The sequence below is a fragment of the Myotis nattereri genome (assembly GCF_964212035.1).
Source record: "Myotis nattereri genome assembly, chromosome: 3".
Lineage (NCBI taxonomy): Eukaryota > Metazoa > Chordata > Mammalia > Chiroptera > Vespertilionidae > Myotis > Myotis nattereri.
In genome coordinates, this window is record NC_138077.1 from 201435919 (window position 1) to 201451097 (window position 15179).

At 42.0% G+C, this 15179-nt stretch overlaps 1 protein-coding gene across 1 annotated transcript in view; it reads right to left on the reverse strand.

The window, feature by feature from the left end:
- The window catches only part of CLIC4 (chloride intracellular channel 4), a 59502-nt gene extending 44483 nt beyond the window's left edge, over positions 1–15019 (reverse strand). The window contains exon 1 of the mRNA XM_081085941.1: positions 14789–15019. Coding sequence (XP_080942067.1) covers positions 14789–14860 — 72 coding nt within the window. The 5' untranslated portion in view covers positions 14861–15019. The remainder of the gene's footprint in view (positions 1–14788) is intronic.
- Between the last annotated feature and the right edge of the window lie 160 nt (positions 15020–15179).

Consider the following 15179-nt stretch of genomic DNA (forward strand, 5'->3'; position numbering starts at 1 on the left):
GCCCAGGTTCGATTCCAGCCAACAGCACATGCCCAAAGAGAAAAAAAAAAAGCACATGCCTGGGTTATGGGCTCAATCCCCAGTGGGGGGCATGCAGGAGGCAGCTAATCAATGATTCTATCACTGATGTTTCCATCTCTCTCTCTCTCTCTCTCTCTCTCTCTCTCTCTCTCTCTCTTCTCCCTCTGAAATCATCAAAACTGTTTTCCAAAAAAAAAAAAAAAAAAGAATAAAATGTAAAATGTAGTAGCACAGGAAAATAAGTGAAATATATATGCCAAAATCCATAATTCAAAGGAACTTCTGCAAGACCACTAGATCCTATCTATATGCCATAGATTATTCTTTACTTCTTTTGTGCTCTCGCAAAAAGTCAGGGGATGCTGGGGGTCGGGGGAGGAGTTGAAAAGAAAAGAGACAAGGCAAACATTCCTACGGAAATGAACTCTCAGCTTTAGCTACACGTCCAAAGAGTTGCTGAGGCAGACGGTCTAAGACGGCAGAGTCCAATCTAACTATCCTTCAGTTACCTAGTACATGTCGGCTGGATCATGGTTCACTGACGTTAATTCAGGAATAAATTCAAGTCTAATCTTGAAAATTTTTTGCACTAAACCTGCTCTTCTGATAAAAAATGGAAACCCCACCTATTTGTAGGGACAGCCTGGCAGATGCTTCTCTTAGTAACATCCTGGAGATTGGAACCACATATACTGAATATATAAAGTAACGTGGGCCAATACAATCTTAACTCAGCATTCCCAAGGCCCATGGAAGAATAAGGCAATGCTCGCTGTGTTAAACGCTAAGAACTTTCTCATGTAGCTACTATTACCCCAGTGGAGACACGAGAGCAGCTAGGGAAAGGCAGAACCAGGATTGAAGCACTGTGCATGGCTCCGGAAACCATGCTCTCCACCACTACACTATGACATGACACTCATATCCACTCTTTCAAATCACAGCCTACTTGCCTACTTGAAATATTAATTCTAACCATCATTAACTCTGAAATAGACCACTTAGTGCCTTCCATGGGGAACACAATGATATTTCAAGTCAACAACCATTCCCTGGGTGTGACTTTTGAACCTTTTTACAAGCAATACCAAAGCAACCCCATAATGTAGCACTGGGTCCCTGCTGAGTCTTCAGGACAAAGACTGCAGCTCTTCATCCTAGCAGCAGTCGACACATACCTAGAGCCAGATCATAGGTGTGGATTCTCTGTTTGATCTTTTTTGCAAGGGGAAAAAAAGTAATTATGTTCATTTCAATCTAAAATAAGAGTTGTTTTGAGGCACTAAATCAAAACAGCAAATATGAACTGAACCCAATGACCTGCATTATATTCTCAGCCTATTTCTCTGGCTTCTTGTATGACTATTTCTATGAATTTAATGAGCATTTGCTTTTCCCCAAATATTTTGTTTCTTCTTTTCCCACCAGCCTCCTCTGGAACCAGCCCTGTGCAGAGGGGGTGGGGGAAGCTTCTGTGCACTTCTTCAGCAAACAATTTTTTTTTAAATATATTTTATTGATTTTTTACAGAGAGGAAGGGAGAGAGATAGAGAGTTAGAAACATCGATCAGCTGCCTCCTGCACATCTCCCACCAGGGACGTGCCCGCAACCCAGGTACATGCCCTTGATCGGAATCGAACCTGGGACCTTTCAGTCCGCAAGCCGACGCTCTATCCACTGAGCCAAACCGGTTTCGGCTTCAGCAAACATTTTATTAAAGAACAATCAAATGAGTTAATACAAGTAACGCACTTAACACAGTGCCTGGTACACAGCAAGCACTCCATAAATGTTTATATTATTTTAATTAACTATGAAATACTCTTCTATGTATTTCTTCTATCTTCTGCATTTGGGAAATGCAACAAAAATGTAAGTCAGTGAGAATAAGCATCAATTCTAAATATACGTACACAAACCAGATCTTCCAGTCAGTGAATTATGACTCGTGGAAAATATTTCCCTTTCTAACATGATGGTGTACAGTGTTTCTTCCAAAATTATAGTTCTTATGGCTCATACTTAAAAAAAAAAAAAAAAGCCTTCCCTTGACAGGTATCCCCTTTCAGCTACCAACCTCTCTCCTAATTAGCCATGTTTCCTGTTAGAGTTGGTTTTGCACAGTGATTCTACTCTTACTTCCACACACTCTACTATGGCTTTGCCCGCACCACCCCAAAGCTATTACTAGTAAGGTTACCAATGCTTCCAGGCTGATAAATCAAATAGGTACTCATCTTTCTTGACACAACTGGTCACTCCTTCCTTCTTAAAACCCTCTCGTAAGAGTGAATGGTACTTCACTCCTGTAAGTTTTCATCTTCCCATTCATTACTGCTCTATTGCAATTCCCCCTTGTTCTCCTTTGTCAGCTTCTCCTCCATTACCCAACCCCTAAGTATTGAAAGTTCCTCAGAATTTGGTCCTGGGCATTCTCCCTACTCTTCACTCATCCACACTTTAAATACTACATATCAAGTCCCAAATTTCTTTTTGTGCATGAGATCTGTATATCCAACTTTCTAGTAGACATCACCTGACATCTGTCATGTCAAACTCAGGTCAAAAACTGAAAATTCTCTCCTCCCCTCTATATTAATAAAAGGCATCTTCATCAACCAGTGATTCTAATTAGAAACCTGTTATTTCTCACACTTCTCTCTCTCAAACAAGTTCTTCTTCAATATATTCCTAGTGACCCACTCCTTCAAAATTTATCTCAAATCCATTCTCTTCTCTCCATCATCACCCTAATCCAGTGGTCGGCAAACTGCGGCTCGCGAGCCACATGCGGCTCTTTGGCCCCTTGAGTGTGGCTCTTCCACAAAATACCAACTTCTGCGCATGGGCCACAAAGTTTCAATCGCACTGTACGTGCGCGCCCGCACATGGTATTTTGTGAATGTGGCTTGCAAGCCGCAGTTTGCTGACCACTGCCCTAATCCAAGCTGCCATCGTCTTTCTTGATTGCAATGGCCTCCAATTAGTTTCAATTTTTCTATTCTTGCCTCTCTTCAATTCATTTTCCAGAGTGGTCAGACTACTCATCTTAAAATGCAAATCAAACCATGACACTCCCTTCCCTAAACCCTGTTGAGAAATGCTCTTTATACTAAGGATAAAATTCACATGACATACAAGGACCTCCATGATGCAGCCCATCTATTTGCTCACTCTACACCTCTCTTTGTTCTCTATTCCAGGCGCACTCTCAATTTGGTGAATTTATTCCAGCTTTATATATGCCAATTCCTCCAGCCTGGGATGCTCTACCCCTCCTTTTTCTATAATACTACTCGTCGTACATGTAATTTCTCAGAAGCCCCCACGGAGCTTCCATCTAAATTGAGATTCCTCTCATTCTTTCTCAAGATGCCTTTTTCTTGCCTTTAATGTAATTATATACTGTCTTTATGTATTTCTTTAACATAAGCCACTCTTACTAAACAACAGGTTCCGGGAGCTCTTTTTTCTTCCCCCGTCCCTGCAAAAAATTTGCACCAAAATAAAGCAGAGCTCTAGTTGATAGGAGTGTGTTATTTAGGCGTTAGTAGTACTGGCTTCACTACATGCTCACTGGACAGTAGTGCAACCCCAAGAAAAAGACAGTTTCATGTGTTCTTAACACATTCAAATTTAACATGTCAAAAACTAAACTTCTGATACCCCCCATTAGAACTAGTTCTTCCCAATCTTCCCATCTCAGTTAATGGCAATTCCATTATTCTTGTTGCTCAGAACAAAAAAATCTCAGAATCACTTTTGACTCCTTTCTCTCACATTCCACATTCAATCCATCAAAATAAATATATCGCCATCTTATAAATACATCCAGAATCAGACTACTTTTCACCTTAGTCCAAGCCACCATCATCTCATGCATGAATTAATAAATAGCCTCCTACCCTAACCAGTTTGGCTCAGTGGATAGAGCGTCGGCCTGTGGACTGAAGGGTCCCAGGTTCGATTCCAGTCAAGGGCATGTACCTGGGTTGCAGGCACATCCCCAGTAGGGGGTGTGCAGGAGGCAGCTGATCCATGTTTCTCTCTCATTGATGTTTCTAACTCTCTGTCTCTCTCCTTTCCTCTCTGTAAAAAAATCAATAAAATATATTAAAAAATAAAAATTAAAAATAAATAGCCTCCTAATTAGTCTCCCTGCTTCTGTCCTTACCTTCCTATGCGCTGTTCCCTATAAGGCTACCAGAATGTTGTTAAACAGAAAACAGCACCCCCTATCATTCTCTATACTCCTTATCCTGCTTCATTTTTCTTCAGAGCACTTATCATTAGTAGATATACATTTATTGTTTATCTCCCATAATTCAGTAAGAACACCATAATGTTCATTGATATATCCAAGCCACTAGAACAATGCCTCAATATTTGTTAAATGATTGCATGAAAGAAGTACAAATATTATTCTAGCAAGCAGAAATTGGAGATGGGGGAGAGGTTGAAGAAGCCAAAAACATTTCAAATAACGGAAACACCAGCAACAATCTTCCATGAAGGCAGAGAAATAGAGGGCATGAAGTAAATTTGCAGCTGCAGTGGGGGGGCCAAACCTGGAAACATAATTTGGGATCATAATCTGAAAGACTCTAAATGCCTGATAAAGGAGTTTGTATCTAATTCAATAAAGAATTAGAGAAAGCAGGATCCATTTAAGATTTGAGACAAGAAGTATCCATCTTATTTTTAATAAATTAAAAACTTATTAAAATTACAGAATATGACACAATTATTGAGGGGAAAAATAAAGGTTTTCATAAAGATGGTACAGAGCCATCCTAACTCTTTTTTAAAATATATGTACTGATTTGAGAGAGAGAGGAGGAAAGGAGGGAGGAAGGGGGAGGAAGAGAGAGAGAGAGAGAGAAACACTTGTTATTCCACTTATGTATGCATTCATTAGTTACTTCTTATATGTACCCTGACCAGAGAGTGAACCTGCAACCTTGGATGATGCTCTAACCAACTGAGCTACCTGACCAGGGCCTTTAAAGTTTCTTTAAACAATTGATAATACACCATACTTAATAGATTCAGTAATACAAACTACCCTCCATCCGTTAGCATACAATGTAAACATTTCGCTCATTTCTAAGTCAATTATCTTATTTAGGTTGCCACATAAATAATTTCTTATGGACTTAATTCAACTGGATTTTAAAAGCACATGAAACGAAGTCACTGTATCATATAGGAAAAAAGCCATCATACATGATGGCTCATTTACTTACCTTCTGGCTACTCATTAGGCTATTGTGAGCTTCTTGAAGACAAGGGACCTGTTCTTGTTCCTTTCTCTTTCCAGCACTCAGTGCGCAGAAAGTATTAAATGTTTTTTCTATTATGATCCCTATACTGCAATCAACTGTTCCCAGGCAAGATTGTATCTTATATACACCAACTACAAAATGGTCATCTCTTGCCCTAACCAGTTTGGCTCAGTGGATGGCAGGAGGCAGCTGATCAATGTTTCTCTCTCATCGATGTTTCTAACTCTCTATCCCTCTCCCTTCCACTCTGTAAAAAATCAATAAAATATATTTAAAAATATATGTATATAAAATAAAATGGTCATCTCTTACCTACTACATAGCTATTAAAGGGGACAATTAATACTAAAAAATAATTTGTATTTTCAGAACAGCTTTCTCCTAGAGAGCACAAAAGAAGGGCATTTAATAAATATCTATAATATGAGCAATTCTACATATTGGCAGATTTCACAACATAAAAGCTTGCTTTCTTCCAGCAAAGATTAAACAGGGCCCAGTCGGCATGGCTCAGTGGTTGAGCGTCGACCTATGAACCAGGAGGTCACAGTTCGATTCCTGATCAGGGCACATGCCTGGGTGGCGGGTTCAATCCCCAGTGTGGGGCATGTAGGAGGCAGCCAATCAATGATTCTCTCTCATCATTGATGTTTCTATCTCTCTCCCTCTACCTTCCTGTCTGAAATCAATAAAAATATTTTAAAAATAATAATTCATGCAAGTTTATAAAGAAGATAGGATATATAGCAAAATGGTAACAGCAGCCACTTCTAGAAGAAAGGTCTTAAGTGATTTTTATTATATTTGTGCTTTTCTGTGTTTCCTAAGCTGTGTACAGTGAACGTGTAACTTTTTTAATTGGAAAAAAAGTTTTAAAAGAGCATAATACATGCAAATGAATATACTAGGAAGCAAAAGCAAACAAAATTGTTTTTCAAATTTAGGGCCAATATTTAAGCTAAGACAGACTTAGGTTAGCTACCACTTATGCTAAGCCATTTTTTTAAGTATATTTGTAATCAAGACTCCTCCTGACAATTACAAAATGTAAATGAAGGCTGTTATTGAGGATTAACAACAATTTCTACATGATTTAATGAAGAATCAACAACCCCTAATTTTTAAGCCAAAATTTTAGATTCCTGTGTTAACTAAAATATGCTGTGACCTAGAACATCAAATAATATAAAACTTCACAGTCTTCAAGTTTATGTCTGAAATTTTTTAAATATATTTTTATTGATTTCAGAGAGGAAGGGAGAGGGCGAGAAAGACAGAAACATCAATGAAGAGAATCACTGATCGGCTGCCTTCTGCACGCACCCCACTGGGGATCGAGCCCACAACGAGGGCATGTGCCCTTCACCAGAATCAAACCTGGGACCCTTCAGTCCACAGGCCAACGCTCCATCCACTGAGCCCAACCAGCTAGGGCTGTTGGAAATTTTTTTTAATTATTTTTTTAATTTACTGATTTCAGAGAGGGAGGGAGGGAAAGGAACATCAATTTTGTTGTTCCACTTATTTATGCATTCATTGGTTAATTCTTGTATGTGCCCTGATTGGGGGAGCAAGGGGGATCGAACCTGCAACCTTGGCATATCAGGACAATACCTGAACCAACTGAGCACCCCTCCAGGGCTAAAAAATTTTCAGTTTAGTTTTGGATGTATATATGTTCAAAGCCAAATTTTCATTTAAATAGCAAGCTCCTTTTTTTTTTTTTTTTTTTATTTGAGAGAGAGAAACATTGACATGAGAGAGATATATGGATGGGAGGGGATCAAATCCACAACCTCGTCATGTGCCCTGACCGGGAATCAAGCTGAGATCTTCTGGTGCACAGGATGATGCTCCAAACAATTGAGCCACAGCCAGGGCACCACCTTCTTTTTCTCTCGATTAGTCTATGTAGTCTGGTCTCACAGCTACCACTCTTCCACTTTCCCAAGTAACACAACGGACTAATTTGGCTGTCTTTAGTTTTTAATGAACTTTCACCCTAGTAATCTACCGTGTGGTCTCCATGTCCAAAATAAAGTAGTTAAAGAAGGAAAACATGCGCAGAACTCACATAGTTTTATAAGTTAATGACCTCTGCTTTCAATGAATTATTTGATATTGTATTCTCCAATGTTTGCTCAGATTCTTTTTTTCCTCTCTCACACATCCAATATAGCTATGCTAGATGGTGGTAAATTTCAATACTTAGATTATTACAGATAACTGACATTTTTACAATTCTATTATAGTGAAAACTAAATCTTTTTCATAAAAAGGAATTATTTCACATGTAAAGTTAGAAGTAATAATTTTATTACAAAAAAAGGGGGGAATCTATTGAGACAAAAGATGTTTGATGAACATGGCCTTGCTTCTAATATCGTTACTTCTTCAAAACATTACCGTTAAAATTTAAGATCCTCTTAGTCCATCTTTAGCATAACTATCAGATATAGTCTTATTTAGCTACACTAAGTTGTTATTTTCATAAATTTAGACTAACATAGTCTCCTGGCTTTATATTTTAAATAAAGGAAAGTAACAAACCAAATAAGGCAAATGGATATCCTTTGTACCAATACTTGGTACTGAGCACTGAGGGATAAAAGCCAAGTCTCAAAAAAAGGACAACAGGATTAAAAGTTCCAAGAGAGCCCTGGCCAGTGTGGCTCAGTTGGTTGAGCATCGTCCCACCAAAAGGTGGCCGGTTCAATTCCCGGTCAGGGCACATGCCCAGGTTGTGGGCTCAAGACAGCTGATTAATGTTTCATTCTCTCTCTCTCTCTCTCTCTCTCAAATCAATAAAAACATATTTTAAAAAATAAAGGTTCCAAGAGAATTCACAAACCAATGCCCTAAATTAAATTTAGATTTCTGTTAAGTCATAGTTGGATGATTTGTAATCATGGCCTAAATGTCATTTTCCTCCAGAAACTCCCTTTCCACTGTCTACAACAGCCTCTAAAACAGGCACACCCATCCCAACTTACTCCCTTACTTGATCAAAATCTTCATTCCTGTCTTAATCACACTTGCCATCCTGCCTAACACATTTCCCTTTTATGGACTCACCGATTCCCTATTTAGGAGACACCAGTGAGCCTCCACAGCTCAAATGAAACAGGAAGGGGGAAAGTGTTGCTCATCATCCTTTAACTTACTTCCAAGCAATTCTGCAAGCATCCCTCCAAACCACATGTGACTTTCAGTGACAGCCAGGCCCTCCGCATCGCCTCTTTTCTAATGTTATTCATACTGCGTTAGGGTTTTCCTGTGTTCAGTCCCCTTGGCTCAGAAGTCTCCTGTTTCTTTTCCAATTTGGGTCCCTTTCTCTCAATCTTTTTACATTTAACCGGAATTATCACCTTTATTAAGAGTAGCATGGTTAGATAGTCAGTAACATCTTAGACAAAACTTAGCAGGAACACTTCACGTTTTTACATTCATTTTCACCTCCTGAATTGTCCCTTCTGAAACCCTCAAATGAACGATAAATCAATTTCCATCCAAGGTAACACTCTATTGATGCTGAGTTAGTTTTTGTTCAATTACTAGAACAAAGTTCTCAGCATCGTTTCCTGTAGAAAATTTATTTCATTTGTCCGTGCTTTTTAAAAAGAGGTTTGAAGCCTGCTCTTGAAACAAAACAGAGAACCCCCACTTTATACTGGCAAAACAGCTAAGAGTTTGCCCATCTGTCTGATCCATTCACACCTTCCCAAATCCACTGGGAAGTTGTAGAATATATAGTTGTTGAACAGGAAAGAGTTGGGAGAATAAACGAGGCTAGCAAAATGTATTAGCAAAAATCTAAGTTAGGTTTGAAAAGTCTCATAATCAACTTTTAAATAATTTGTCTCCCTGGCACTATGGACTTAATTTTATTCCTACTTCCTTCTTTCAAGTTTCAGTCTATCCATTGGTTCCTGCATAAGGAGTTTACAAATGATGTCATAACTAACATTGCCATTCTTGGCTATTCCCAATCCACCTACTTCACCCACTTTTTCAGGAGCAAGTTCAACCTTACTTTCATCTTTCTGAACCATCTCCTAGCCCCGTGGTCGGCAAACTGCGGCTCGCGAGCCACATGCGGCTCTTTGGCCCCTTGAGTGTGGCTCTTCCTAAGCCTTAGGAGTACCCTAATTAAGTTAATAACAATGTACCTACCTATATAGTTTAAGTTTAAAAAATTTGGACCTCAAAAGAAATTTCAGTCGTCGCGCTGTTGATATTTGGCTCTGTTGACGAATGAGTTTGCCGACCACTGACCTAGCCCAACTTAATGTGAACCATACTTGACTCCAAACCATCTTGTACTGTTTTCTTTCCAATAAAATGTATATACCTAAAGACAGGAAATATTTAATAGCTTTGATAACTCCCACGGTACTTAACGCAGTATTAGGCACTTAGCTCATGCCAGTAAAAGTCACCGATAATCAGATGGAAGTGACTTTAGTGATTATCTAGCCCAAACCCTTCTATACCTTACTTATATGAATTACGCTTGACAATCAGAATGCCACCATGTACTTTTTTTAGAAAAATGTTTCTTAATCCTTGGGTTAGGAATCTGCAGTGCAGGAAAAAAATTCAGAGAATCTTCTATGTAATTTCAAGGATTTACAGAATCCCTGAATCCTATTACAGTAATGAAGCCCACATTATTTTGTAATCCTCACCTGAAGATATTTTTTTTTCAGAGAGAGAGAGAGAGAGAGAGAGAGAGAAAGAGAGAAAGAGAGGGAGAGAAAGAGAGAAAGAGAGGGAGAGGGAAACATCAATTGGTTGCCTCCCATAGCACCCCAACCTGATCAAACCTGCAACCTAGGTATGTGCCCTGACCTGGAATTTAACCCAAAACCTTTTTGGTGTATGGATGAGGCTCAACCAACTGAGCAGCCCGGCCAGGTGAAGGCCACATTTAAGAATAATATAGTCTGCCCTGGCCAGTTATTTCAGTGGTTAGAGCGCTGACCCAGGGACTGAAGGGTCATGGATTCCATTACCGGTCAAGAGCACATATCTTGGTTACAGGCTTGACCCCTGGCCCAGGTCGGGCGTGTGCAGGAGGCAACCAATCTATGTGTCTCTCACATCTATGTTTCTCTGTCTCTCCCCATCCCTTCCACTCTCTCTAAAAACCAATGGAAAAATGTCCTCGGGTGAGGATTAACAGGAAAAAAAATAACAACACAGATTACCAGTTTATCCCTTCAGGAACCCTATAAAATTGTCATTATTATATCCTGATATGAGAGATCAGGAAAATAAGGTACTGAGTACGTATAAAATTTGCCTGACATTCCTGGAAGCCAGATCCAAGCCAAGCAGTCTTGCCCCAGGGTCCAAGCACATTAGAAACCCGGCCAGACATCTCAAAGAAACAGCTATTCTTATGTGTTAAGCCACTCTGCACAAGATTTCTTTCTTTTTTTTAACAACCACCACCCCAATTCCTTACTATCTAATAGGAGGATCTGTAACTAAATATGTACATACAAAATGACACACAAGCCCTAGCCAGTTTGGCTCAGTGGACAGAACATCAGATCACGGACTGAAGGGTACCGGGTTCAAAATAACACACAATTAGCATTTACTTGCTTACTGTGTACCAGTCGCTGTTCTATGCCATATATATTCACTAATTTAATCCCATGAGTTTGGTCTATTAATAACTCAACTGTGCAGATGAGGCACAGAAAGTCTTAAGCAACATGTCTTGAAACACACAATAAGTGAGCAAATAGGATTAGAAACCCAGATAGCAGTCAGATAAGACCTTGCTAAAGAGTTGAACTTCACCCTCTTGGTTGGTGGATCCCAACTGGGGCTGGTGTTATCAAAATATATACACCTACACGTGGTGGAAGTGGGTATCCTCACTGTTGAGGAGGGCTGCCTTTGTAATCCTCTTTACTCCTGGGAAGGTTCCTGTCCTATCAGTGTTGAGGTAAACACACAAAAATAGACAACTGCTGTTATACAGGGGATGGCGAGTCACTGGGCTCATGGGTAAATGATTCCAAAAACGATATTCCCCAGGAAGCGAAATGCAGTCACACTAGTTGGGAAGATCCTAGCCTATTTCTCTTAAATTTAAAGTTATCTAAATTTAGGTAGGCTCAACGCTTTTCACTTGGGCTTTAAGTTTAGATAATAGTTTTTTCTTTTTATTTTTCATATTAATTTCAGAGAAGGAAGAGATAGAAATATCAACGATGAGAGAATCATTGACTGGCTGCCTCCTGCATGCCCCTTACTGGGGATGGAGGCTGCAACCAAGTTACGTGCCCTTGACCGGTATTGAACCCTGGACCCTTTAGTGGACAGGCTGACACTCTATCCTCTGAGCCAAACAGGCTAGGGCTAGATAACAGTTTTCTGCTACAGAAACCTTTTGGCAGAATAATTAATACGGTTTAAAATACCACTTTGGACAACCATGGCCTCTGCCCCCTCACTGCTTTCAAAATAACTATATTTACAAAGGTATTTTCCCCCATTTGCATTTTTCGCACAGAGATTTTGAGAAGAAAGAAAAATACTCTTTACCACAATTTATCTGCTCCCCCCACTACCTTTTCTCTCCTTTGAAACAACCATCCTGGTTTACATCAGTACAAAGTTTTGCTTATGCTGCATCACCCGGCAACAGAAAACATGTCGCCTTCTGCTTCAGAAACGAAAATAAGTCTCTGAGAGGGAAAACAACTTGCCCAGAGTAACCAAGTCAGTGAGTAAAGAAATGACTTGAGCCCTCGAGGGTTTGGCTCAGTGGATAGAGCGTTGGCCTGAGGACCAAAGAGTCCCAGGTTCCATCCTGGTCAAGGGCATGTAACTTGCTGGCAATCTCCTCCGGCCCTGGCCGTTCAGAGGCAACCAACCGATGTGTTTCTCTCACATCGATATATCCCTGTCTTTCCCTGTCTCTTCCACTCTCCCTAAAAATCAGTGAAAAATATCCTTGGGTGAAGATTAACAAAAGAGATGTGACTTGAACCCTGATTCTCTGCCACTAAGGCCAGTGAGAAAGGCTTACAACTAACTAATGATAAACAGGATGCTTTTAGCTGATTCACAACCTTTTCTATCTTTATAATATAATCATCACACCTAACCCATAGTTTCACAGGAATTATTACTTAAGGATAAGCTGTTTTTTAAAAAGTGAGTTGTAGAGCCCTGGCCAAGTGGCTCAGTTGGTTAGAGCGTCATCCCGTACACCAAAAGTTGCAGGTTCGATTCCTGGTCAGAGCACATAACCGAGGTTGCGGGTTTGATCCCCAATCAGGGCACCTGCAGAAGGCAAGCAATGGATGGTTCTCTCTCCCACCCATGTTTCTCTCCCCCTCTTCCTCTCTCTAAAATCAAAAGCCATATCCTCAGGTGAGAATTTTTTTAAAAGTGAATTGTATTTAGTAAACAATAATATTATAATACTGATCTAACACAAATACGGAGAGCTGGGAAGAAGTATGCAAATGACTCAAATTTGGGAACTCATGTTCCTCTCCTTTATTTAAAAAATATATTTTTATTGATTTCAGAGAGGAAGAGGGAGAGAGAAATAGAAACATCAATGATGAGAATCACTGATCAGCTGCCTCCTGCAGGACCCCTACTGGGGGGTCAAGCCCGCAATCCGGGCATATGCCCTGACCAGGAATCTAACTGTGACCTCCTGGTTCATAGGTCAAGGCTCAACCACTGAGCAACACCAGCTGGGCCTCTCCTTCTAATATAATGGTTAAATTAATAGTAAGCAGGGCATTAAGCATTGCTCTCTTCCTCTCTAATTCATACATCTCATTTTTCTTGTCTTATGGTATTGACTAGGACCTCCAGTACAATACTGAAAAGAAACCATTACTGATAGTATCCTTATCAGATTCTAAATTTAATGCTACTTCTAAGGTTTCACCATTAAGGATAACATTATTTTTAGATTTTTTTAGTAGATATACTGTTTTTGAGCTTATGGAAATTCCTTCCTATTCCTAGCTCAGTAAACAATTTTAACACTAACCTCTGACCCCCGCGCCCCTTCTCAATGCTGCCTTCCACTCTTTCTCTTATTTCACCTTCCTTCCTACACTCTCTGCCCCTCTGAATACTCTATCTGCCACCCAGAGTAACTGAGACTTTTACGATATTCTGGGGTTTCTATACCTATCTCCTGTTTCAGTTCCCTAGACCAAAATCTTTCTACAACTGGTAACCTAAACACAATCCTAAAACAGACACTGTTCCGATCGCTTGCAGATCAGTTCTTCTCTCCATGCCTCAAACACACCCTTCCCATGTCTTCCCTTCGTTAAAATAAAAACTCAGGAAAAAAAATGAACAAAATCGTTCTGCATTTCTGTTAACTCTCCTTCAGAGCCCAGCTTTGAATGAGTCTGAAGAAAGTGACTACGAGAATCTAGAGGATTTTAAAGAAGTTTCTTTTTTAAAATATATTTTTATTGATTTGAGAGAGGGGAAGGAGAGGGAGAGAGAGAGAGAAACATCAGTGATGAGAGAGTCTCATGGATCAGCTGGCTCCTGCACCGGCCTAAAGAAGTTTTGAGGAAGGCAGCTGGATCCAGATGTTTCTAACTTCTACCCTCTCCTTTGCTCAAATGAAAATTATCAAAGAAAACAAAGAAAAGGCCAGGGGTAGTATTGGCAAGCAAATAAGGTAATTCCAGGATCTAACCATCAGAGAGACCGGAGGGGGAAATCAACCCTGAAAAGCCCAAGCAAGTGGTGAATTCTTTCCCTCCTCAGTTTTTCTTTCAAAACAAAAGAGCGCACACACTCTTTCCCGGAGGCAGCACCACCAGGGGAGCAGCCAAAACGTTGCATCATACGAGACATTCCGCGCCCGAGAAACCAGAAAACCAGATGGTGGTAAAACACCTAAAGCAGGAAAACCCACGTTGGGAATCTCGGGCTTCTCCGGAAGCCAGGAATGCCTGCTCTTTTTTTAAAAAAAAAGATAGGATTGCATGGAAAATTAAAGTGAGTTTCACACCAGCCGGGAGAGAACTGTTCTTTACGCCCTAGAAGTTCAGCTCATCTCACCACCGGCTCGAGGCTTCTGCCGGGGCGGGGAGCGGGGGTCGGTGACGGGACGCACCCCGCCCTGGCCCCGGGGCCTCTGGGGCCCGACGGGGAGCAGCTCGTCCCACCCGGACGCGGGACCGCGGCCTCGCGAGGCGGCGACGACCGGCCCCGAGTGCTAGTTTTCGGGGGTCCCGGTCCCACTCTGGCTCCCGGGACCCACCTCGGCGGCGGGAAGGCGCGGGTGAGCCCGACACAACGGGCGGGGGCGCGAGCAGCGCTGCCCCTCAGCCCCGGGCGGGTGCCGGGCGCCACGGGGAGCGCCTCGGGGTGCGGGGGCTAAAGACGCAGCCCGGGGACCCCGCCCCCCGCAGCCCCGCGGGCGCTGGGGGCTCTGCGGGGCGGACGGCGGGCCAGCGCTCACCTTGACGAAGAGCTCAATGATGGGCTCTTTGTCCTCCTCCTTCAGCCCGTTCAGCGGCATCGACAACGCCATGGCCGGCTCGACGACACTCCGCGGACAACGGTAGCGGCGGCTGCCTCTGCTCCGGGGATGCTCGGTGTGGGCTCCCGCCGCGCGGCGCCTTCCTGGACGGTCCGGGCGTAGCGCTCGCCTCCCCTTCGGCTGCTCAGCACCACCCGACGCCTCGCGCGCGACTCCGGGGCGGCCGCAGCCCGAGCGGCTTCTAGCCGCGGGGCGGGGCCGGGGGCGGGGCCTGTGGGGGCGGGGCCTCGTTGGGAGCGGGCCCAGGCCGGCGTCTCGGAACTCGCTGGAGGAAATGGGACTGCCGGGCCCCGGGGCGTGGCCTCGGTGG